At 49.6% G+C, this 25,612-nt stretch overlaps 1 protein-coding gene across 22 annotated transcripts in view; it reads left to right on the top strand.

Annotated features, from left to right (window-relative positions):
* Positions 1-25,612, top strand: part of PRRC2B (proline rich coiled-coil 2B) — a 92,149-nt gene that overhangs the window by 27,054 nt on the left and 39,483 nt on the right. For 20 of the 22 annotated variants that reach the window (XR_014293259.1, XM_082611988.1, XM_082611978.1 and 17 more), the window contains exons 2-10: positions 5,040-5,209; positions 6,048-6,225; positions 9,019-9,121; positions 11,633-11,705; positions 16,062-16,205; positions 18,143-18,384; positions 18,843-18,964; positions 19,395-19,537; positions 25,233-25,323. Coding sequence is in view for 21 of the 22 variants with exons in the window: in XM_082611988.1 (XP_082468114.1) it covers positions 5,095-5,209; positions 6,048-6,225; positions 9,019-9,121; positions 11,633-11,705; positions 16,062-16,205; positions 18,143-18,384; positions 18,843-18,964; positions 19,395-19,537; positions 25,233-25,323 (1,211 nt within the window). In the remaining variant the exon portion in view is untranslated. Of the gene's footprint in view, positions 1-5,039; positions 5,210-6,047; positions 6,226-9,018; positions 9,122-11,632; positions 11,706-16,061; positions 16,206-18,142; positions 18,385-18,842; positions 18,965-19,394; positions 19,538-25,232; positions 25,324-25,612 lie in introns of those variants that run through there. The other 2 variants (XM_082611979.1, XM_082611981.1) reach the window with 2 other exon arrangements.

The raw sequence follows: 25,612 nt of genomic DNA, 5'->3' as shown, positions 1-25,612 counted from the left end.
TGAACAAGTATCAGGCCCCCTCCCCACAGGTGGTGTCTCCGTAGCAGTGGTGGCTCGGTAGCGTTGCCTGTTAGCACCCCAGATTTCTATAGGAATACAGAATCCAGTCCCGATGTGTGGTAAGACATGGCTGCTTTGACAATAAATCGTGTAATTCCATGGCTGTGTGTTATTAACATTGACATGTTTGATTTTAGAACCTGCTGGCATTTGTGAAATCTTGTCTTGCCCCTCAGTTCTGTAGGTGGGGAAACTGAGGTCTGGAGAGTCCAGTACTGTGCCCAGCAGGTGCAAAACTTGGTTAAAAAGTGGGAGAAGGGTCCCTCCAAAAAGTGCATGTATGGGTTTAGTTGCAGACGTTAGTCCAGTGTGTTCCCTGTTTTGGCTTCACCAAGGGACTCTTGTCAAAAGGAATAGAAAGCATATTCCCTAAACATAGTAGGTGCTCAATAAGTGTTTGCTGAATGGCTGAATTTATTTAGAGGACATAGTTCAAGCAACAGTTGTTGACCAACTAATACCTCTTAGTTCCCCTTGGCCAGGGTTTTCTTTATTGTTTTCCGGGGTGTGGAAAGTGGGGGTACGGTCAGGCTCTGGTCTCCTAGTGCTCCCTGAGTGTGAGTGTGGGGACTGGTCAGTTTGGAGAAGCGTGGTGTCACCAGGAAGACCCACTGAGAGCTCTGTGTCTACCCTAACCTCCGCCCATGGGCCCAGGAAGTACAGAATCAGAGAAAGATCGGTTTGTATCAGTGAACTGGCAGAAGTTTGGACTGACAGGCTTTTTTTTTAAGATTTATTTTTTATTGAGGTAACATTGGTTTATAACATATGTTTCATGTGTACAACCTTATATTGCTACTTCTGTATGCCCCAGTGCGTGCTCACCACCAAAAATTTATTCTCTGTCCGTCACCATACGTTGATCCCCTTTGCCCATTTCGCCCTCTCCCCACCCCTCCGTTTCTGCTAACCACTGCTCTGTTCTCTGTATCTATGTGTTTTTGTTTGCTTTGGTCTGTTCATTTATTTTTTTGTTTGTTGGTTTGGTTTTTTATATTCCATACATGTGTTGAAATCATACAGTATTTGTCTTTCTACGTCTGACTTATTTCACTTAGCATAATACCCTCAAGGTTCATCCATGTTGTCACAAATGGCAAAGTTTCATCTTTTTTTATGGCTGAGTAGTATTCCATTGTGTGTATATACCACATCTTCTTTATTCACTCATCCATTAGGCTATTGTAAATAATGCTGCAGTGAACATAGGGGTGCATGTAGCTCTTCAAATTAGTATTTTCATATTCTTGGCATAAATTTCCAGAAGTGAGATTGCCAGTTCATATGGTAGTTCTGTTCTTAATTTTTGAGGAATCTCGATACAGTCTTCCATAGTGGCTACACCAGTTTACATTTCCATGGATTAACAGATTTTAAGAAGACTTTTTAGTAGTATCTATAGAAACAAGAATTTCTCTGGTCACGTTTCAGAATTATAAGACATTTGATTTTTAAAAATCAAGCATGTTGGGCTTCCCTGGTGGCTCAGTGGTTAAGAATCCACCTGCCAGTGCAGGGGACACGGGTTCGAGCCCTGGTCCAGGAAGATCCCACATGCCGCAGAGCAACTAAGCCTGTGTGCCACGACTACTGAGCCTGCACTCTGGAGCCCGTGAGCCACAGCTGCTGAGCCCATGTGCCACAACTACTGAAGCCCACGCACCTAGAGCCCATGCTCTGCAACAAAAGAAGCCACCACAGTGAGAAGCCCGCGCACCATGACGAAGAGTAGCCCCTGCTCGCTGCAACTAGAGAGAGCCCGCATGCAGCAGCAGAGACCCAACGCAGCCAAAAATAAATAAATACAATAAATAAATTTTTAAAAAATCAAGCATGTTAAGATTTAATGTAGCAATTTGATGGCCCAGAATGTCTGGTGAATAATTTTTGTTTCTTTGTTGGTTTGGTTTTTAATTTAGTAAAGAACTAGTTATCTGGATTTAAATGAATGATGCGGCATCTGTAGTCCTGCAAGTTGTGTGGCTGGGAAGGAGGCATCACTGGCTTTGTTCAGAAGAAGTGTTTGTAGGTTCAGTGGTCAGGTGAAGGTTGTGGTCAGGGACAGCAGAGATGTAGCTGTAAGTTAGCATTTTCCATCATTGTGCTGAAGTGAGAGATTCTGGAACTTGCTTCTTATTAATCGGCTGTGTGACCGTGGGTGAGTCCCATCATCTCTGTAGGCTGGACGTGGGGTGGAGCTTGTTATCCTCTGCTGTATCCCAGTCCCAGCTCAGGGCTTGGGCACATGACAGTGCCTGCCTAGTAAAAACATGTTGAATAAACGATTGTAGTCGTTTCCTGTTGTCGCTGTGACAAATTACCACAAATCTAGTGGCTGAAAACAGCACAGGTGTGTTCTCTCTGAGTTCTGGAGGTCAGAAGTCTGAAATGAATCTTGCTGAGCTGAAATCGAGGTGTCACCTGGGTTGTGCTCCTTCTCGGGGACGCTCTGCGGGAGAATCCGTTCCCTGGCCTTTTCCAGTTTCTCGAGGCGGCCTGCATCCCTCTGCTCGTGGCCCCTTCCAACTTCAGAGAGCACCCCTCCAGCCTGTGCTCCTATTGTCACCCGCTTAGAGTCTGACCCTCCTGCCTCCCTCCTGTGAGGACCCTCGTGATTATCTTGAGCCCACCCAGATAATCCAGGATAATCTCCCCAGCTCAGTATCCTTAATTTAATCACACGTTTGCCTGAGAAGGGGACATATTCACGGGTTCTGGGAGTTAGGACATCAACGTTTTTGTTATTCAGCAGGTCACACGAGTTTGTAAAGAGTGCCAGGAGTTCCTCAGTATCCCAGTTATAACCCATGGAATGGTCTCCTACGGATGAATAAGAGACTCCATCCCTTTGCCGGGGCCCCTCCTTGGACCCCTGCTGGAGCTGTAGGGCCTCTTCAGGGCTGCCCTCTCAGGCTGCCCATACATTTTCCACCTGGAGACTTTTCAAAAGTGCTTGTTTAAGGCTTTTCCTTTTAGACCCAGAGTCAGCAAAGTTTGCAGGCTACTTGTCCTGTTGCATATTTTTTTGTTTCTTTAAAACAAATATGAAAAATGTAAAAAAAGAAATAATTTTCAGCTTGAGGGCCTTACAAAACAGGCCATTGGCTGGGGCCCTGACTCGTGTTTGCCAATCCCTGTTTTAGACTGAGCTGTGCAGGCTGGGGCCACGTGTGGCCGTCACCTTGGTGGCAGTCTCAAGGGCTTTTGTTCCTAGTGGAATGTGTGTGTGCCCATGTGTACTGGGAGGGGTTCGTGTTCCTACCCCAGTGACCTTTTCTGTTGGTTTGATACGACAAGTGTCTAAAAATTAGATCTCATCTAGTCTTAATGGAGAATTTCAGGCTGTTTTCCATTTGAAAGCCTATTAATTACTGGTCTGACACAAACAGGATCCAGTCCCTTTCCTGGAGGAGGGGCTTACAGCCTAGTCTGGGGGAAGCAGCCAGGAGAGGTAATTACTAGTTCTGACGTTGGATCCAGCTTCGGGGAGGGAGATTCAAAGATAAAGGGGTGTGTCCTGGGACCCTTGGCATCAAAGCTCGAATTTGGACACTCTTGGCTGGTTTCCCTCCCTGTCATCGCTGTTCCTTGCTCCTGGTACGTGAGGCAGGCACTGGGGAGGGTGGCTGGCGTTGAGTGCTCCGACGTGTAAGCTTGGCGAGCACCTGAGCGTTTCTGCTGGTTTGTTTCTTCATGGAGCCCTGTCTCCTGGACGCTGCAGTGTGGTTCGCTTCCTGGGGACTGGGTGCTGCACGTGAGCCTCTCCCTTGGCTGTAGCTGCACCTGGTAGGTGACCCCTGCACATCGTGTGCAGCTCACAACGCTCACCCCTAGGCATCCTTTGAGGTGCATGCGTGTTTCCGGATACAGAGTGCGTGCTTATCTGTTCCTGTACCTGAGACAGTGACCAGCGGGTCTGGAGTAGCAGGTTTCATGTGAAATGAATGAAAGGATGGATGTACCCAGCTCACTGGATGTGCTCTTCTGGCCGGCGTGGCTTCAGAAGAGGATGCAATGACGGACCTTCCTGCTGCAGCTACACCGAGTGCCTGTTATGAGTCATGGATGTTTTCACAGTTACCTCCGTCTTGTCATTTTACCGACATGCCCAAATGGATGCTTTAGCTTTCTTTTCCATACATTAATTCTAATGGGAGTTAATGGTCACTTGTACAAGTTTTAGTTTTCCATGGTCAAGTTTAGAGCCAGCGAGGCCAAGGGTGAGGGTGGAATAAAAGGCATTGGAGCTGGCAGGTGGCCTAACTGAGTACTGAAGTGGATGAGCAAGGAAGTGAATGAGGAAGGTGCTCCTAGAGGAGCCTGTAGAAAGTTAGAAAGCGGCAGAGGGGAGAAGCTTCTACCTTGGTGGGTTTTTCAAGATGTTCTCTGAATGGAGGGCAGGAGTGGACAGTGAAGCCGCGTGGGCTCTGCACCGGGAGGCCTGCTCTCTGTTTGCCCCGTCTGCACCTCAGAGAGCCCTGCTCTTGTTGCCTGAGCAGGTGTTTCCCTCTGGGTGCTGGTTCTTTAGTTTGAAAGGTACCTGCACCTGGCTGTACCTGGGTGATTTCCTGACTGTGTGCTTCCCTTTGGTTTGGGTTTGCTCATCCTTGAAATGGACAGTAGCCTTCCATAAGGACGATCTTATCTTCGATGTTATGTGGATGTGCTACAAGGGACGAGCGTTTGTTTTTCCACCTTGAGGAGCTGTCCTTGACTCAGTGTGTAGAAGTTTACATCTCAGTGTGGTTGGTGAGTAATAGAGTCAGCTGATTTTCAGGCAGGGAGAGTTCTTAGCGTTGCTCTTTAAATGTGAGCAAGACTGCCAGTGCGTGCTAAGGGCATCTTTCTAGGGACAGAGTCCGTCCAAAGCTTTCTTCGGATCTTCAAGGAGATCCATGATCCCTAAAGGATTCCGTCCACTGGATCAGAGGTTCTGGTGGATTAACACTCTTTTTGTTTTTTTTCCCCCCACTTCAAAGGCAGATCGGGAGCGGTGCCGAGAAAAATTTCCTTACTAGATGACATTTCATCGCAATGTCCGATCGTTTGGGGCAAATAACCAAGGGCAAGGATGGGAAAAGCAAGTATTCGACTCTCAGCCTGTTTGATAAGTATAAAGGAAAATCAGTAGACTCGATCAGATCCTCAGGTAAGAGGGCGTTGGAGGCCAGTTCCTTACGCTTTCCCTTAAGTGAGAAGCTCCAGGTCAAGGATCAGGAAAACCTAGAGTCCCCTGTCTGGTCAGACGGGAATGGTCCATGCAGACCAGCCTTCTGGGCACGTGGTGGTCATCCTGTAGTTCAGGGGAAACACGTCACCCTCTGCTCCTATCTGATGTCTGATTTCAGAGCCTGGAATATCCTGACTCTGCTGTACTAGGATTATTTCCTCATCTGTCTTGTCTTATTGAAGCCATGGATATTTTGAGCCCGATGGGTAGAATGGAATTTAATTTGCATTAGAGTTACCCCTTCAGGTTTCATGGTTCTGATATTCCGGAGCTTTTGGTGGGGAAAGTTCCTGTTGATTCTGACCACACCCCTTGAGGGTTTTATGGATGCCGGGGGCCCTGCTCAGGCTTGGCTTGGGTCTAGGCGAGGCTGTCCCCTCAGTCCTGCTGTAACGAGGCCAGAGCAGTCTCCCCTCTGCACAGGGCTGTCATTCTGTGGGATGGAGGTTTCTAGGCCTGGCCCCTCCCCCACGTCCTAAACGCCCTGAGGCTTCTGCCCACGAGTAAACTGGAAGCCTCCGCACAGACTTCAGCATCTCCTGTGTCTCTGAAGTCCTCGGTGAAGAGCTTGTAAAAGGACTGAGTACAAGTGACCAAGCACTTTTTGTGTGTTTCCGTGGCGGGTCTGTCCCTTGTTTTTTGTTTGGTTGCCTCTGCCATTATCCTCTAGAGTTTGGGAGAGCAGCTGAATGAACCCGGCGTCTTTCCTTCCATGACTTTCTGTGCAACATCTCTTTCCACCTCTCCCTCCACACAGTTATTCCTAGACATGGCTTACAGAGTCTCGGGAAAGTTGCCACAGCCCGGCGTATGCCACCGCCTGCAAACCTGCCAAGCTTGAAGTCTGAAAACAAAGGAAACGACCCCAACATCGTTATAGTACCCAAGGACGGAACGGGATGGGCAAACAAGCAGGATCAGCAAGACCCAAAGAGGTGAGAGCAGAGGGGCGGGCGGTGGGCCGGGAGCCGGAGCTTTGTCCATGGCCGGCACCCTCCCCTCCTGCAGGGGGCAGCTCTGGAGAACCGGGCAGGTTCCAAAGGAAGCTTCTTTCACCCCGACTCCTGCTGCTTAGCTGTTTCTTGCTCCCTGCCTTCATGTTTCCTGGCTCTGGGAGCTGATGCAACAGTGTTTCTGTGAGCTGCCTTTCCCTGGTGACCAGTGTCCCCTGTGCCTTGTTAAGAAGGGCTCACCTCTCCCAGAGGTGCTACTGTGGGCAGAGCTGAGCGCTTCACCTGGTTGGGGTCCCTGGGTGCTGGGCCCCAGGTGGAGAAGGTGGAGCCGTCCCAGCAGTGGGGCAGCAACGCCCCACACAGGCACCTGCATGGGCTCCGTAGGACCCAGTTACCGAGGGCCGCCACCCCAGTCCAGGCACTCGGGGTCAGCGCGCAGCCTCCCTGCAGGCCCACCCTCCGCCAGCACAGCACTCACGGGAGCCTTGGAGGCCCGGGGTCTGGCACAGAAATCATCCTTGGAGGGACAGCGCGGCTGTCCTGGCCGCTGTTGCGTGGTGGCGCTGAAAGCACGAGTGTGCCGCCCCAGCCTTCGTTCCTCCTTCCGTGGCCCATGGCCGGCTGCGTTCCAGCCAGCGGTAGGGTGTCCAGGAAAGAGGATTGGGGTTTGCGCTGGGAGGGGTTTGGGGCAGGACGGGGCCTCGCTGAGGCTGGCAGGCAGAACCCTGCTGCTGGGGTTTGCCGTGAAAACAGAACTGTCCAGCCTCATACCCTTGCTTGCCCTGTCTCCCTTGGGGTCTGGCTGCTGATACTCAGGACCCAGAAAGTAAAAGTAGCCCAGAGCACAGCCTGCCAACCAGGGTCCTTTTCTCTAATTGGAAGTGGCCAATAGCTTTTGTAAAACTTCTGTAGTTACTTCAGACAAGATGTAGAGAGCGAGCCAGTAATTCGGTCAGATGATCAGTAATAACTGAGATTTTAGGGCATTTCCTAACAGTTGGCTTAGGGATCATCCTGATGGACGGCATAGTGTGACTTGTGGAGCCGGACAGACGTGTGTGATTTCCAGCCAGGCCGTTTATTAGGTTTATGGGACCTGGTTTATTTGACTTCTGAGCGTCATTGTCCTCCTGTGAAGTACAAATAACACCTGGTTCCGGGGGTGGCTACAGGAAGTGGAGGAGATTTACCCAAGTCACGTATTTAGCACAGGGCCTGGCACAGAGGTGGTATGTGGCGGATGTGCTCGTTCTGTTCAAGTGTAGACGCTGCAGACAGCTCAGTGTAAGCGTTGAAATGCCTCTGCTACTGAAAGTTCTAGAGAGAGAGGACAAAGCCTTGCTCCCTCCTTTTATCCGGTCTTACGCACCAGTGGCCTCGAAAGCATCAGGCATCTTCAACGAGGCCAGTGTGCTACTGAAGCGTGTCTGCCAGCCAGAGGTGAAGAGTGGGTGCTGTTGGGGGCGGCAGACCCCGGCGCTGCTTCTCTGCTGCCCCTGGGCCACATCCTCACGAGGCTGTCAGGGAGGTGGCCGAGTAGGGGGGCCTCACCTGCTGGGACTCAGTGTTTGGAGACCACAGAAGTGACGCCACCTGGAAGCATCTATTTCAGGTAGAAGGTGATGTGAGAGAGGAGGGTCAGTGGCCTTCGTTGTGTAATAATCACAGGTGGTGAGTTACTCGGTTGAGTAAGCCTTGGATGTGTGTAGAATTTGGCTTCAGCTGAGCCACCGGCATTGGGTGGCTTCTGGCCGGGGGACTGCTGTCCTCCTCGAAGCTCGTCGGGTGGAAGGTTGGACAGAAGGAGTGACTGGAAGGCTGCACGTTGGCAGAAATCTTCCTTCAGAACCCTTGCTTATTGCTCTCAAAAGATTACTTGTGGGGTGTAGATCGACAGACGCACCTTTGCTGGAGGGTAGCTCCACGGTATGTTCTAAACTTTAAAGCATCTTTTGATCTAGCTGTCCCACGTCTAAGAACTCAGACTACTGAATTGCGTACACACAAGTGTGCCAAGATGTGTACACAAAAATGCTCGTTGCAGTTTTATCTGTAATAGAAGAAAAATTGGAGGTTGGCACGTTGTGGCCCATCCACCTGTACTGTGTCATGAAAAGAAAGCAGTAGATCCATATGTGTTGTCACGAAAAGATGTCAAGGGCATTCAGTAAAACACGAGTTGCTGGACTGTATGTATGGTGTTACCCTACTTGTGTTACAAAATGCTATGCTAATATACGTAGAAAAATCTGCTTGAGTTTCTCTCCGGAGGATGAGATCGTGACAAATTCTGTGTTCTATGTATTTATTTATTTTTACCATGAGCACATATTTATTTCATAAGCCAAGAGAAGGTTTAAAAAAAAAATCTGCTCATGCTTCAAAGAGATCAGCCCCTGAGGAGTTGTGAGCTCTTGGTCAGGAGTGAGGGGCGGGAGCTCAGAGCCCATCCCCTGCCCCGACGCGGTCTCCCTCGTGACAAATCCTCCATCACTTGGTTGTCTGCCGTGAGCTTTCAGTCTTTGCAGACAGAAGGCTCTGCGGAAAGGCAGAGGGCTGGCCTGTCCTATCAGGTGTCAGTGAGCAGACCTCACACGTGGTCCAGTTTCTCGTTGTCTTGGCCAGCCTAGGAGTCTGCCGGGGAAGGTATTTTTATTGGCCAGAGGAGGTCTTGCTCCCAGCCAGCGAGCAGCGGTGTTTCTGGGGAATGTGGAGGGACCTTGTGGGCATGGCCGGTGCCTGTCTAATTCCTGTGTGTGTCCTGCCTTTGTCTAGTTCCAGTGCGACGGCCTCTCAGCCGCCGGAGTTGCTGCCGCAGCCGGGTTTGCAGAAATCTGTCTCCAATTTGCAGAAACCGACACAGTCGATCAGTCAGGAGGTAGGTGCTGGGGACCCGGTCCCGATGGTTGCCTAGGCGTTGGCGCCTCTGAGCTCCCTGGCGCTGGGGACCAATGGGAGCTGTCGCTGAGAAACGTGGCTCTGCGTGACGTGCTCATTCCAGAAGCAAACCTGATGAGTGACTCTTGGGAAAGACCCCAGATGCAGAATAGAATATAGACGCCTAATTTGATTCCAGTTGCCTTAGCTTGAGGTGAGTCACTCCGGCAGCTACAGGCTAGATCGGACCCCCCGCAGTGTCTCCCCAGAAGCAAGTGCCATAAGGAGACAGCAAGTGTTAGGCTACAGAAGGTTCAGTGGTCTGGTGAGTTTGGAAAACAAAGTGAAGCAAGCTCCTTCACTTGGTTTTCTTAATGTCATACTTTCTCTCGGTGTCTGCAGTATGCTCATGTGCCCTGTGAGTCTCCGAGAAAAGGACATCATGGACAGCGGTCCCGAAATGTATTTGTCCTTGGAAACCTCTTTTCATTGAATGTCTCTAGAGACTAGTATCTCTCAGAACGTGCTCTGGGAAATGCTGAGCTATAATCCTTTATTTGTCGATGCACTTCATACGCCTCTAAACAGAGAGTCATGATTTAATCAAGAGCTCATATTGTACTTGGTCCATTGGTGTCCATCTAGGGGTACAGAGGCCAGTATCCGGTAGCTAGAAATCTAGGCGAGATGTCTGAATCTTTCAGAAGACCAGAAAAAGTCTAGACAGATACCTGGCATTCACTGGCTCCCTTGAAAGAACGACTCAGTTTGCATTGCTGCCTGGGCAGTAGAAGGACTGAGGTGCTGTCCCCGTCTGCGGGGAAAGCTTATGGCTTTACCAGAGGGACACCCTCCCTACCCAGCACTGAACTGCGCTTTGAAATTAAAGGAGAAGCAAGAAGAAATCCACATTCATGTGAGACTGCACGTTCGTTGGCCTAAATCCACTGGGACCTGCTGGTCCGTCAGAGCATGTAGTGTGGAGTTCATATCTGTTTCCCAGAATTTGAAGCTGAGTGTGATTAAGGAGCCCTGGTTGTTTCTACAGCCCTGGCTCTACGTCAGACTCACCTTCCAAGCTTGTTAGAGACGAACAGGCCTGGGCCGGGCCTGCGTGCGGCTTGGACACCTGTGGAGTACGCGTGCCGCGGGGACTGCGGTCGGGTCGGGCCCTGTCCTGGAGCTGGCACGCGGGCCCTCCGCCTGGCGCTTACCAGCTCTCCTCTCGTGCGGGGACGGTGTTGGGAGGAGACCCCTGGTGGTTCCCAGCTTTGGGGTGAGATTTGCCACAGTGTTAGTAACCCCTTCATGGCTCCTAGGTCTTCTCTTCGGTTTAGTGCCTTCGGTGGGTGAGGGCAGGGGCCGTCCCTGCGGCTGCAGACCCCAAGCGGGAGGCTGTGGGATGGCAGTGCCCCGGGGCCCTTCTGCTTCCTGCTGGTCTGGAGCCTCGCCCTTCCCTCGGGCTGTTCAACCCCGGCAGGGGCTGCCCTGCCCCTGTCACGGAGCTGGCACTTCCCTTGTGTGGTCTGCACGGGGGACTGTGGGCATTCTGGGCCACTCAGGTCAAGCACTCAGGGCAAGTCTGTGATAAATACATGGGTTATTGCACCTACTCAGCTCTGCGTCGAAGGCAAGAGAGTCAGCCGTCTGCCTTGAGTGTGTGTGGTGGCAGCGGCAGGGGGAGGATGGGAAGGGGTAACTGTTTATCCGGGATCTAGTCCAGCAAGTGACGGAACGTCATGCTGCATCAGATCGGATTTGTGTATCTTTACCTTCAGTTGTTAAGTAGCATGTTGTTGGGGAGACAGCTGAGTTCAGTGGTTGGGGACCTGAAGGGGCTTTGGGCACCGGCAGGGTGGGGACAAGTCCTGGTCCCGCCTCATTAGCTGAGTGTCCAACCCAAGTGACCCAGGTGTGCCTAGCACCATGCCTGGCCTGCGGGGAGCTTTCAGCAGAGGTGAGCCGAGCCGGGCAAGCCCAGATCAGTGGAGGCGGAAGGCCTCGCACCTGGGGAGTGGTGCCTTGTGGCACGGCAGTCATCGTGGAAGGTGGTGCCGCGGTCCGGCCAGCGACTTGTCAGGCACATGAGCTTTCCCGCGTGTGTGTTCTGTTAGCGGCGCCCCCCAGTGTTTCAGACACACTAGAATTGGGGTTTGGTCTTGTCCCTGGAGCAAGACAGAGTAGCTCTGTGTGGGCATGAGAGGCAGCCTGGCAGCACGTTCCGAGCGCAGCGCTGGCTCTGCCGTGTGACCCTGAGCTGGCCGCTTGCCCTCCGGCCTGCTCCTCGTCCGTCATGGGGCCGTGGGTCCTGACCCCGGGCTGCTGCCCGAGTGGGAGGCTGTGTGGAAAGCCCACGTGGTTGGACCTTGCCTGGCTGGTGGTAGTAGGTAGGTACATCAGTGTAGGGTCTGGACCTAAGGTGAGAACCCGAGGGCACCTTGTTCTGACTCACTCAGGGAGTGGACAGCAGACCACTGGGCCGACCCTGTTCTCCTTGTCTTCCTCCTTTCAGAATACAAATTCAGCGCCAGGTGGACCAAAGTCATGGGCACAGCTGAATGGAAAGCCAGCAGGACACGAAGGTGGTAAGTGTGTGTGTGGCGTTGTGGTGGGCTGGTGGGAGGGATGTGAGCCTTTTCTGGAGCGCTCCGGTTCTGTCCAGGCATTCTTCGGCTTGCAGCTTTGTGGACTCTCCTCCCTGAGCGAGTTCTACTGCCTTTGCCCCGGCGGTGGAAGTGCTGATTCTGCAGAGCACGTCAGCTCTTTGGTTTCATTGGACGTTACTGCTAAGGACAGCCCTCCCGAGGTGTGGGCAGGAGACCCGGCGCTGGCCCTGCGCTCCCTCGTCGGCTGAGCCGCTACTGGAGCGAGTCCCCGGCCCCGGGGGAGGAGGTGTTGCCTACGGGGCGCTGGCTTTGTACCTGGGTTTGTACATCAGCGGCCCTGGGAACTGCTTGCTTTTGGGCAGTGACACCAGAGCATGCAGAGGTTGCGTGGTATTGGTTACATTGGTGTCCTGCCTGACACAGGGGAAGTACTCAGACGGCTGCCGTGGTTCAGCACGGGGACGATGTGGGGTGAGTGGAGGGGGAAAGCATCCCGAGTTTTAAGTGAACGCCGAGCAACAGACTGAAATGGCTCCAAGGCAGGCCCAGAGCAGAGCGGCCCCCGAGTGGCATGGCTGAGGGGCGCTGGGGCAGAGGGAATCTGGCTCCCCTCCAGCATCTGGAGCCCTTTGAGAACGTGGGCCCAGGGTCCGCGGGTGTTCTGGAGAGGAGCCAAAAACCCAGGTTCTTCTACGTGAACTCTCCTGGTTTCCCAGTGTTGGCGTGCATATTTCCAGCACGCTGTGCAGAGCACGCTGGGCGGCGCCCCGAGCTGGATGGAGAGGGACGGTGGTGTGAGGGGCTCCACCGCAGTTGCTTTTTCTTCTGTGAACCAGCACGGGCTGCCTTTTTACCCTTGGCCCCTGTCCCGGCACTGCCCTCTGCCTTCTGCGTATCCCTGCCAGCCACGGCCTGGCCAGACTTTACGTTCATGGCTTAGAGTAGAAAACCAGCTCCGTGTGCCACCTTCCCCACACACCCCTGCCACTCTGACGCCCCAAGGACGGGCCCTTCTGGCCTCGGGTCGCTGTGCGGTTGAAGGCCCACCCCTTCCTCAGCCCGAAGGTGTACGGGGGCTTTGGAGCCGCAGCTCGCCTGGAGGAGAAAGGGCAGGGGGAGCTCAGCCAGCTGCCCCAGCCTGGAGGGCGAGGGGGGCCAGGTGGGGCGGGGATGCAACAAGGCACTTCAGACCGGAAGCAAGGTCTTCACAGAGGCATGATGAAGACGATTCACTGGACTGTTAACAGTGGTTCTTTGCTTTCTGTAGCCTTCATTTCCGTAAGTTTGGAATTTCCTTAAGTAAATGGAATGTTCATTTTACTTTAACAAGAACTTACAGAGATTAAAAAAAACTAGTGTAAATTGGCACTGCCTGTCACACAGCAGCACGGATACCCTTTGACCTGGCGGTTCCACTTGGAGGAAATCACCCTGTAGATGATACTTACAGCTGTGTGAAAGGACACGCACGAGATTATTCATTGCAACGTTGTAATAGCAAAAGATTGGACACAGTCCCTTGAAATGTCCGTCAGAGGATGGTAGTTTAATGAAATACTGCTTGGCTGTAAGGAAAAAAAGCAGTTTTCTACTGATCTGGCAAGATCTCCAGGACATATTCTTAAGTGAAAAAAAGTGTGGGATAGTACGCAGAGTATATTACCATTTGTGCAAACAACTGGGGAGAGGGAAAGTAACGCTTCTAAAAATGTTGTATGTGCATTAAAAAAAAAAAATCTCTGGAAGGAAACAGAAGAGGGGAGAGAAGGAACGAAGCAGAAGGCTACCTGTTTTGTGAGGGTGTTTGACGTAGGCGGATGGGGCGCGAGGGTAGGAGGTAGGCTTCTGTTTACGCTCTTTTAAGGCTTTTTACCTTTGACCCTTTTGATTGTATTACCTATCAAAAGAAAACTTGGGGCCTCCCTGGTGGCGCAGTGGTTGAGAGTCCGCCTGCCGATGCAGGGGATGCGGGTTCGTGCCCCGGTCTGGGAGGATCCCATATGCCGCGGAGCGGCTGGGCCCGTGAACCATGGCCGCTGGGCCTGCGCATCCGGAGCCTGTGCTCCGCAACGGGGGAGGCCACAACAGTGAGAGGCCCGCATACCGCAAAAAAAAAAAAAAAAAAAAAAAAAAGAAAACTTGATTTAGAAAATAATCCTAAAACACAGTAAAATGCTCTGTAAACATGTGATAACTTGTCTGGGAGACGGCAGAGCCCAGTAGCCCAAGAGGAGAGAACAGACACGTGATGACCAGGTGGGGCCGGGGCGGGAACCCGGCTTCTGGTTCCCCTCCTACGCTGGGGGTCACGAGCCCGCGATGCCACCAGGGCTGTGGGGATTTGGGGGTGTGGCCCGCAAACATTTTCATGACTCTTTGGAACTCAGAAGGGTTCTTCCTGAATTGACAGACTCTCTCCATGTAGAAGGTGGTCGTTCGGTCTGTTTCATCTGGATCAGGCCCAGGACGCCTGCTTGTGTGGTTCAGGCAGAGGCCAGAGGCACATGGCTCGTGGGCTCTGCTGCCAGGGCACCACTGGCGGCTCCATCTGGGGCCTCAGAAGAAGCCCCTGATTTCACTGCCTCAGTTTCTCGTGGCAGAGAACAGATGGTAGGAGGGGTTGGTGGGTGAACATTACAGGGCATTCAAACCTTCGGAATACGACTACTTCGGGTTGAGTTCTTCACTGTATCTTTTTTATCTGTGGAGGGTAAGTTTAATTCATGATTAGGATAATACCTTCATGCCTGTTGAGGCAGAAAAAAAGTACTAGGCATTTGCTGTGTTTTTTTTTTTTTTTTTTTTAACTTCAAATTATCTACTTTTTTTCTTTTCTTTCGGCCGCGCTGCGTGGCATGCGGGATCTCAGTTCCCCGACCAGGGATGGGACCCGCTCCCCCTACAGTGGAAGCACGGAGTCTTAACCACTGAACTGCCAGGGAAGTCCCTCTACCGTATTTTTTTTTTTTTTTTTTCCTGGTGGTACGCAGGCCTCTCACTGTTGTGGCCTCCCCCGTTGCGGAGCACAGGCTCCGGACGCCCAGGCTCAGCGGCCATGGCTCACGGGCCCAGCTGCTCCGCAGCATGTGGGATCCTCCCGGACTGGGGCACGAACCCGTGTCCCCTGCATCGGCAGGCAGACTCTCAACCACTGCGCCGCCAGGGAAGTCCCTCTACCGTATTTTTAAAGCATGACTTTCGTATTTCATTCTTGCCAATGACCTTTTAACATAATGAAGCAACTATGTGAGCAGTAGTGCTCCTTTGTGACACTTGGCGATTGTCTCTCAGGTTAATCATTGGTTAATAATGTGTCCAGTTATCCACCCCCCCCACCCCACCCCCCGCCCCGGCATGTTCATTTGACCCTGGACCTTTTTACTAAGTGGGTTGGTGAATGAATCACCGCCTTGTGCATCTGCACTAATCCCCGCTGCATCTTTCCGGCAAAGTCTACCTGAGTTAGCAGGTCCTCGAATCAGTAATACCTAGGGACAGATTTGGCTGTATTGTCTAGGGATCAAGGCACATCACAGTTGGACATTTTACTGTGTGATATTGCTGTTATTGCTAAGTTTGTGTGGTGCCGGACGTGTGCTGTGTATTCCAGGAGAGGGACCAAATCCCGCTCTAGACCCTAAAATGCATCGTTTATTATTATCTATTCATCGAAAAGACGATTGCAGGTTCCTGGTGCTAAGTGCTGTGAGTGATTGGAGCCAAGTTAAGAAAAGGCTTCTTCTCTGCAGAGTTCACAGTGTAGGGGAGTGAATGAAAGAACAAAGAAGTGGTTCCCAGATTGCAAGAATGAAATGTTTGGTCTTGTAGGGCTTGAGGATCTCTGTAGAAAAGAGTAAACGGGAGTGGACACATGAAGAGGCATAAATCTAGGGTGAGGGCGTACATCTAGGGTGGAGGCGTTGGGGGGCCGGGCATTACCTCCACCCAAAAGCAGTTAGCTTCACTGGGCTGATTTCACCAAAGACCGTGCTTATCTGCCCCCCAGGGCCACTGGAAGGACCTTACTGCCTTCTTCCAGGAGTGGGAGGGAAGGATCTGGGCTGGAACCGCTGCCACACCTTACCCCCTGCCCTTTGTGACCAGCTCCTGCAGGGTGGCTGGCAAGGGACCTGGTGCGGTCTGCGGGCAGCCTCCCTTTGTCACCCTCAGGGAACCCTAGTGCCACTCTGCAGGCACAGAAGGCCAGCGCAGACAGCACCCCAGGAAGGAGCTCCCTTCAGGGCAGCGTGGCTGCCAGCGTGTGCCGTTGTGAAAGCAGAGAACTGTTGATGCCAGTCTCACTTGCTCCATACGTCTCTCCAATTCTCTTGACAGGTTTAAGGGCCTCAAGCCGACTATTATCCTTCTCTCCCGAGGAATTTCCGACGCTGAAAGCAGCTGGAGGGCAGGACAAGGCTGGCAAAGAAAAGGGCGTCTTAGATCTGTCGTATGGGCCAGGACCAAGCCTCCGCCCTCAGAGTGAGTGAACTGCAGCCCCTGTCTGGGCACCCATAGGAACAGCAGAATTTCCCCTTGTCTTTCTGCCCTCTTAGAAGTATGCTGTTTCTCGAGGAGCCAGGTTCCCTGCCTGGAAATTACAACCGTTGATCCTGTACCTGATCCATGCATCTGCTGGACTTGTTCCCTGGACTGGGCTGGAGGTCACGCCTCCTTTCTTGTCCTTTGGGTCAGATCAGGCCTGTCCGCCTTCCCAGCAGTCATCAGATGTTAGTTCTGCTGTACCTGGGTGGTCACGGCAAGGACGGACAGACCAAGGGTCAGTTAACTTGATTCCCGATTCAGGAGCTTGTTTTCTAATCAGTGGCTCCCAAACTTGGCCGAATCCTATCAGAATCACTTGGGGCGTTTGTTAAAAAGTCTTGATTTCCAGCCCTCGCCCATCCCCAGCCAAATTAGAATCTGTTTTTTTTTTTTTTTTTTTTTTAACACGTTCCCCTGGTTGAGTAGCCAGTCCACCACTAGCCTCCACGACCCCTCATCTGGGGTCTGGCCAAGGGGTCAGCAGGATTGTGTAGCAATTCTTACTGGTACTTTTTTTTTCTTCATGGCCTTGGGTGGTTAGTATACAAGGTGTTGTTTAGGAATGGGATTTTCCATCTGTTCTAATCACGGATTCTGAAGTAGCCCTTGGGGCGGGGGGTTGATCAGGTTTTGAAATATGAGAGACTTTCATCTGCTTGTTTTGATTAATCCCTAAGGTATCCCAAAGTGAGAACAGATATCCTATAAATGAAACAATCACTGTGCAGCTCTCATAAAACATACTGCCTTTTCAGTGGCCTATGCTGGGTTATTTTGGCTGCTCCAAATATATAATCAAATTCCTTAGGCCAAGAACTTTAACTTTCTGGGACTAATTAAGATGAGCTGCCATAGGATTATAACAGTTTAGAACTAGAAGAAGCTTCTGGGATCACTTCCATCTCCTTGTTTGAGAAGATGAAGAAGCAGATGGCCTGAGGGGTGACCAGGGCTTGGCCAAGATCACACACGAGGTACCGGAAGAGCTGCGTGCAAGTCTCTGACTTTGTGGCTCCGGTCCTGGGTTCCATTCTCTTAGGGGTCAGGTACTCAGGGACCTTTCGTGTTTCAACTTCTAACTACCAGTTGCCTGAAAAGAGGAGTCTTTTTGGCTCATCTGATTCCTCGTTGCCCTCTTAATTCCGCCAGGCTTTGCTACAATTGCAGTGGAAAGCATCGTCTTAAAGAGATGGTCAGAGAGGGTTGGCAGGTTTCAATCTGTGACCTGTGGGAGGGCCCCACAGGCCGCTGCCAGAGCAGGTGGGGCGAGGCCCGGTGGGTAGGGCCCTAGACCCTTCCAGCCCCCTGTCGGCGGGGAGAGCAGCTCTGCTTTACTTCACAGCTGGGGAGTCTCTGACTAGAGGGGCCACTGCTGAGTGGAGCTTGAACACGTGTCCAGAACTCTCTCTGGTTCTAAAGTCCAGTCCAGTGCTGAGCACAGTGCTGGTCCTGTCGGGGTCAGCATGATTGTGGAAGAAATGGCGTCAGTATTTGTGGAAGAATTGACCCAAGGCTGCTTTCACTGGGGCCATCTTGGTTTCTTTGGGGTGTTAGGTCTGAGGTTGTGTAGTTTCTATGAGTCGATGAAGACCACGTCCCGTTTACACTTGCCTTCTCTCTGAGTGGACCTTATTTTGTGTTTCTCTGACAGTCGGACTCCCTCAGCAAGTTCATATTCATTGGCCAGGTGTCTGCCCCCCACCTCCCCTGACAGACTTGACCAGTCGACTCGATTCTTCACTTTTGTTTTTTTTATTTTTTAATTTTTTTAAATTTTTCGGTGAGTGAGGGGGGTCCCTTGACCTTCAGAACCTCATGCAATCCCTCCTCCCCCTCCTCTTTCCTCTCCCCTTTTGCCCCCTTTCAATTTCCAGATGTGACAAGCTGGAGGGAGGGCGGTGGGCGAAACATAATTTCTGCCACGTCTCTGAGCGCCTCCCCAACTGAGCTGGGCAGCAGGAACTCGAGTGCGGGAGACGGAGCCCCCTCCTCGTCATGTACCAGCGATTCTAAGGACCCCTCTCTCCGCCCGGCTCAGCCTGTCCGAAAAGGGGCTTCACAGTTCATGGGGAATGTATACCACCCACCTACATACCATGACATGCTTCCTGCTTTTGTAAGTCTTCGGAGTGTGCATTTTTTCCCCATGAGGTCAGATTATTCATGTCCAGCAGAACCTACTTCACGTGGTTGAATGTCCACCTCGGGTTCTCCCTCCCAGTTTCTTTGCCCTTATACCCTACTTTGGAGGCTTCCATTACTTTTGCATTTTCTCTCCTCCTTTTCAAATCTTAAGGGCCTCTGGCTTCTTTCCCTGGTGATGTGGATGTTATCTTAGCCTTAGCTCTTTAGGAGAAGGAGAGGCAGGTATATTCCCCAAGACACAGGTCCCCAGATTTGCATACTGACAGCAGGAAAGAAATGGGGGAGATGGTGACAGGATTAATTGGGAAACCCCAAGACTTTCCTGTTTCTTTTTCCCATTTTCCATTTTCCAAAGCAAATTTTAATGCAAGTGCAACTTAGAATCTGGGTCATTACCAGAAAACCCTGTTCATTGATGTTATGTTTCAGATGTGTTCGCCACAGTCATCAGAGAACCAGGGTACAGTGGAACGAGGATCTTTTCCCCTTCCCCAGCTCCGTCTTGAACCCCGTGTTCCTTTTAGACAGTTCCAGATGAATGACCAAGATGGGTAAGGCTTGCATTATAGTCATGTATGTAGAAATTAGCCTGGTTGGTGATACTGCACAAGATAGTGGGCTTACATAGGAAAGTGCTTTGTCTTCTGGAGACCTCAGAGAAACCAGCTCAAGCCCCAGGATGTGTGAGAAGGCTGGGGCAGGACGAGAGATTTCAAGTTCCTGGCAGGTGAAGATTTGGCATGTGTTTATTGCTGCTACCCTAGACATTAGCCTGAGCACATAAAACTGCAGAATGAAGCAGAACTTCTCTTGAGGATGTATTTGTTCACTGTGTGTTCTTTAAAAAGGAGACGGTTTTAATATTAAGGGCACACATGAACCTTTGCAGTGTAGGACTTAGTTTTGGAAAAGTATTTGGGTTTGCTTCCGTATATATACTTGACACGAGTCCAGCATTTTTACCCTTCTCTCTCTCATCAGAAAAGAAAACAGGCTGGGAATGACTCGCCCAATCCGTCCACTGAGGCAGCTGGTGGAACGGGCGCCGAGGCCCACCATCATCAATGCGGAGAACCTGAGGGGCCTTGACGATCTGGACACCGATGCTGATGACGGCTGGGCAGGTGGGTGGTGGTGTTTGCTGGTGGGCTCACAGCTGAGGGTTTAGGAAGGGAGGACTGCGGTCTGTCTCTGCTTACCAAGGTTGGAAGTCCTCTGACACCAAGTCCACTGTTTTCCTCGTCAAGTTGGAATGAACACACGGGGCGGGGAGCAGCCTTGGTGCCCTGAAGAGATCCTTGTTGGTCGGCACTCAGACGAGCTGTTGTTCCTGACAGAGCCATGTCTTCTTTTGCCTTTGGTCTTGATCTTAGAGGGAGAAAGACTTTTTATAATGGAAAAGTTAAAACAAACGAGTGTAATGAACCCCAGGTAGCTCCCTGTCCCTGAGTTTCAGCATTTCAACAAATGCCGACATTCTGCCTCCTTATCTTCACCCAACCCTGCCCCCCAACGTGATTATTTTCTTTTAAAATTCTTTTGGATTGTTTGTTTTCAAGTAAACTTTAACGGCATTGAAAGGCACACGTTCAATTTTACAGTTTTGACAGATGCATACGCTTGAGTAGCACAGCCGAGTCACGATACAGAACACTTTCTTCACCACCCAGCCCCTCTCTAGCCAGTCTCCCTCCCGGACTGTGTCCAAGACTCTGCCCAAGGCCTCCCTGTCTTACGATGAATCTTAACTGCAAACGAGCGGAGTCCTACAGCTTTCCTTCTCCTGTGACGCTTGTGAGATTCATTCGTGTTGTTCTGTATATCGATAGTTGCTTTTAATGACTGAGGTATATTTCATTGTATCAAATACTATGATTTGTTCAAATACTATAGTTTGTTTACCCATTCAAAAGTTCCATTATGAATAATAGGTTCATTTCTCTTGAGTAGACATCTAGGAGTGGAATTGTTGAATTAAAGGGTAGGTGTGTGCTTGGGTTTATCAGAAGCGCCCGGACCTTTTTCCGTGGTGGTTGGTGATGCCCTTCCCAGCCTTGAGTTTGAGAATCTAGTCGCTCTGCAGCCTCACAACACTTTGATGCGAATCTTTTTATTTTTAGCCATTCTAGTGGGTGTAGTGGTATCTCGTTGTGCTTTTAACTTTCATCTGGCCGATGACTAATGATGATAAACACGTTTTCATGTCGATTTGCCTACTGGTGTCTTTGTGTGTGTGTGTGTGTGTGTTCGGATACAAGTCTTTGGAGACTTAACATTTCACAGATATTTTCTCCAACTGCCTGCCTTGTCTGTTCATTTTTTAGCACTGCGTTTTGATGAGCAGAAGTTTTCAATTTTGATGAAGTTTAACTTACAAATTTGTGTTTTTTATGGTTTCTACTTTTGTGTCCTTTATAAAAAATTTTTGTCTCTCCTTGGTGGCACAGATACTCCCTTATGTTTTATAGTTTTAACACTTATTTTTGGATCTATGATCCATGTTGTATTAATTTGTATATGGTGTAAGATAGGGGTCGGGGTTCATTTTAATCCATTAGGTTGTCTGATTGTTCTGCACCGTTTGTTATAAGACGTTTCTTTCCCTGTTGAGTTGCTTTGACACCTTTGCCAACAATCAGTTGATCATATAAGTGTGGGTCTATTTCTGGACCCTGTTTGTTCCATTGATCTGTTTATTCATCCTTATGCCAATACCACATTGTAGCTTTATAGTAAGTTCTAAATTCAGTGGTGTAAGTTTTCCAGCTTTGTTCATTTTTAACATTATTTGACTATTCTAAGTTCTTTTCATTCTCATGTAAGCTTAGAATCAATCTGTCAGTATTTTAAAGGCCTGCAGGCATTGTGATTAAGATTGTGTTGAATTTATTTCTGGATAAATGAAATCTTAATTTTGAATCTCTTGTCCAGTAACTTGGTGAAACTTTCTCTGCTAGGGCTTTCATTTCTCTCAGCAGTGTTTTATAGTTTTCAGTATAGAGGTCTTGAACATCTTTGTTATGTTTATTCCTGAGTATTTTATGTTTCTTGACGCTATCGTAAATGGTACTGGTTTTTAAAAAAAAATAGTTTTGTTTTTTAGTGTTTGATGTTATTATAGACATACATAGAGTTGATTTTTGTGTGTGGATCTTGTACCAGACAATTTGCTGAATGCATTCATTAGTTTTACTAGCTCTTGTTGATTTCTTAGAATTTTCTGCATAAACCGTCATGTTGCCTATAAATAGGGACAGATTAAATGCCTTTTCTTTTTCTTGCCTTACTGCAGTGTAGTACTTCCAGTACAATGTTGTATTCAAGTTCTGTATTCCTGATCTTAGGGAGAAAGTGTTTAGTGTTTCACCATTAAATATGATTGATGATAGTTGTAAGGTTCTTGGAGATGTTCTTTATCAGATTGTGGAGATTCCTTTCTATTTCGAATTTGCTGATTTTTTAAAAATACATTTATTTATTTATGGCTGCGTTGGGTCTTTGTTGCTGTGCACAGGCTTTCTCTAGTGGTGCCAAGTGGGGGCTACTCTTTGTTGTGGTGAGCAGGTTTCTCATTGCGGTGGCTTCTCTTGTTGCAGAGCATGGGCTCTAGGCTCGTGGGCTTCAGTAGTTGTGGCACGCGGGCTCAGTAGTTGTGGCTCACGGGCTCTAGAGCACAGGCTCAGTAGTTGTGGTGCACGGGCTTAGTTGCCCCGTGGCATGTGGGATCTCAGTTCCCCAACCAGGGATCAGACCCGCGTCCCCTGTATTGGAAGGTGGATTCTTAACCACTGGACTACCAGGGAAGTCCCCCTGATTTATTTTTTTAATGCTAACCAACTTTGCATCCCTAGAATAAATTCCACCTACGTCTAGATTCAATTTGCTGATATTTTGTTAAGATTCTTGGTGCCTGTGTTCATGGTGGATGTTGGTCTGTAATTTTCTTTTAATATTGCCCTTGGGTTTTTTTTTTTTTTTCCCGGTATGTGGGCCTCTCACTGTTGTGGCCTCTCCCATTGCGGAGCACAGGCTCCGGACGCGCAGGCTCAACGGCCATGGCCCACGGGCCCAACCGCTCCGCGGCATGTGGGATCTTCCCACACCGGGGCATGAACCCCTGTCCCCTGCATCGGCAGGCGGACCCTCAACCACTGCGCCACCAGGGAAGCCCTGCCCTTGGGTTTTAATATCAGTTTTGCTGGGCTCATAAGATGTTTTGCAAAATGTTCCTTCCTTCTCTACTTTCTGAAAGAGTTTCTGTTAGATTGGTATTATTTTTTTCATAAATGCTTGATAAAATTCGCCAGTGAAACCAGTTGGCCCTGGAATTTTCTTTCTAAAGACATTTGTGATAATAAATTTAACTTCTTTGATTAGTTATAGGGCTGCTCAGATTTCCGATGTTTTTGTATCAGTATTTCATAAGTTGTGATTTTCAAGGGATTTATTCCTTTCTTTTGAGTTGAACTTAGTGGTGTAAAGTTGTTGATAATATTCCTTTTTTTTTTTTTTTTCTGATGTCTGTAGGGTCTGTAGTGATACAGGTATCGCCCTTTTTCGTTCCTGATAATTAGGTAATTTGTATTTTTTCTCTTTTTCTTATTCACTTCTGCTAAGGGCTTATTAGTTTAATTAATAGAGACAGCGTTTGGCTTTAGTTTTCTCCATTGTTTGATTGTTTTCTAGTTCACCAATCATTTTAATTGGAGCTTTCTAGAGTTCTCATTTAATTCCATTGTAGTCAAGAGACCATATCCTGTATGACTTCAGTTCTTTCCAACTTATTAAGACTTGTTTTATAACCAAGATATATGGTCTGTCTTGGTGAATATTCCAAGTGCATTTGAAAAGAATGTGTGTTCTATAAGTTGGATATCACATTCTGTAAATATCAATTTAGTCAAGGTGGTTGGTAGTGTTGTTCAGATCTTATATACTTACATTTTTGTCTAGTTCTACCAGTTACTCAAAGTGAGGTGTTAAACTCTCTACTATAATTGTGGATTTATCTATTTCTCCCTTTAATTCTGTCAGTTTTTGTTTCATTTATTTTGAAGCTGTTATGCACAATTATCATTTTTATGATTCTGACATATTGTCCCTTTATATTGTTTTCAAATATCCTTTTTTGTCTCTCGTAACACTTCTTGTCTTGGAGTCTGTTTTGTCCTATGTTAGTATCATTGCTCTGACTTAAATTATTTACTGTTGTCGTGGTATATATTTTCCATCCATTCCCTTTAACCCACTTGTGTTTGTATATCAAGTGATGCTCTGGGAAACAGCATGTAATTGTACTTGCTTTATCATCAAATCTAACTCGCCTTTTAATTGGATCGGGCTTTTTGTCATCGTCTCCTTTTTTTAACGATTTAATTCACATGACAGATTTTCATATTACATAAAATTTACCCTTTTAAAGTCTAAAATTCAGAGATTTTTCGTATATTAACGGGTTTGTGCAATCATCCTCCCTGTCCGATTCCAGAACATTTCTGTCTCCCGTGGAAGAAGCCCATACCCGTTAGCAGTCACTCCCAGTTACCACCTGCCCTCTACGCCCACCCTTCGGCAAACACTCATCTACTTTCTGTCTCTGTGGATCTGCTTTCTGTCTCTGTGGATTTGCTTGTTCTAGATGTTTCATATCCATGGAATCACACACGAGAATACGTGGCTTTTCATATCTGGCTCTGTCACTTAGCATAATGTTTTCAAGGATCATCATGTTGCAGCATGTGTCTGAACTCTTTTTTATTTTTTGCGGTACGCGGGCCTCTCACTGTCATGGCCTCTCCCGCTGCGGAGCACAGGCTCTGGACGCACAGGCTCAACGGCCATGGCTCACGGGCCCAGCCGCTCCACGGCATGTGGGATCTTCCCGGACCGGGGCACGAACCTGCGTCCCCTGCATCGGCAGGCGGACTCTCAACCACTGCGCCACCAGGGAAGCCCTGTCTGAACCCTTAAAAAAATTTTTTTTAATGGCCAAATACTCTTGCATTGTATGGCTTTACCGCATTTTGTGTACCCACTCATTAGTTGATGGTTACTTTCTGCCACCTGAGCCACTCGGGTAGGGGAGGGCCCTGGGGCAAAACGGCCACCCACGAACCTCACTGTTCTGGTGTCTGTATTGCTGGGTGGCCTCCTGGCTGGTTTCTGCCTGCTTTTGCTCACTCTCCTCACCTCCTAATACACTTGCAGAATATTTTGTCTACATTTAAGAGCTGTTATCTTTAGTCTAACCAGGGGGTGTTAGTCTAACCAGGCTACTTTGCTGTTACCAGAGCCAGCACTGTCCTTCATTTAAAAAAAAAAAATTATTTATTTACTTATTTTTGGCTGCATTGGGTCTTCGTTGCTGCGCACAGGCTTTCTCTAGTTGCAGTGAGCAGGGGCTGCTCTTTGTTGTGGTGCGCGGGCTTCTCACTGCAGTGGCTTCTCTTGTTGCAGAGCATGGGCTCTGGGCGCGCAGTCTTCAGTAGTTTTGGCTTGCGGGCTCTAGAGCACAGGCTCAGTAGTTGTGGCGCACGGGCTTAGTTGCTCCGCGGCATGTGGGATCTTCCCGGACCAGGGCTCGAACCCGTGTCCCATGTCCCCTGCCTTGGCAGGCAGATTCCCAACCACTGCGCCACCAGGGAAGCCCTGTCTTTCATTTTTATCTGCGGTGTTTGTTCTGGTGGTGGCAGCTGGGTGGTGTGCCTTACCCAGCTGGGTTGGTGCAGTTCCTGACTGGAGGAAGCTCCCCAGCGGCGACCTCAGCGCTGTTGAGACTCGCATTTTGTCTCACTTTCCCTGGCCGTCCTCCTGTTGCAGGCCTCCATGAAGAAGTGGACTACTCGGAGAAGCTGAAGTTCAGTGATGATGAGGAGGAGGAGGAAGCTGGGAAGGACAGCAGGCCACCGTGGTGAGTGTCCCTGTGCCTGCTGACAGCTCCGCTCCCAGGGAACGTGACCTCAGTGGGGTGTAAATGCACCCGTGTTCTTGGTGCTGCCGTGTGCCCGTCACCATGCCAAGTGCACTTCCTGGTTACCCCAGCAACTTCACAAGGGCAAATACTGTCTCCATTTGCAGATGAGAGGGCCATAGCTTTTGAGGACAGCTGTTTAGGGATGGAGCCAGGATTTGCACCCAGGCGTGGCTGGCTGAGTCCTAGTGATTTAACCACTGTGCCAATATTTTCCCAAGGGTGTCTT

The sequence above is a fragment of the Mesoplodon mirus genome (assembly GCF_964341445.2).
Source record: "Mesoplodon mirus genome assembly, chromosome: 1".
Classification (NCBI taxonomy): domain Eukaryota; kingdom Metazoa; phylum Chordata; class Mammalia; order Artiodactyla; family Ziphiidae; genus Mesoplodon; species Mesoplodon mirus.
Note: the sequence above shows the minus strand (reverse complement) of the source record. Positions and strands in the feature narration are given on the sequence as shown.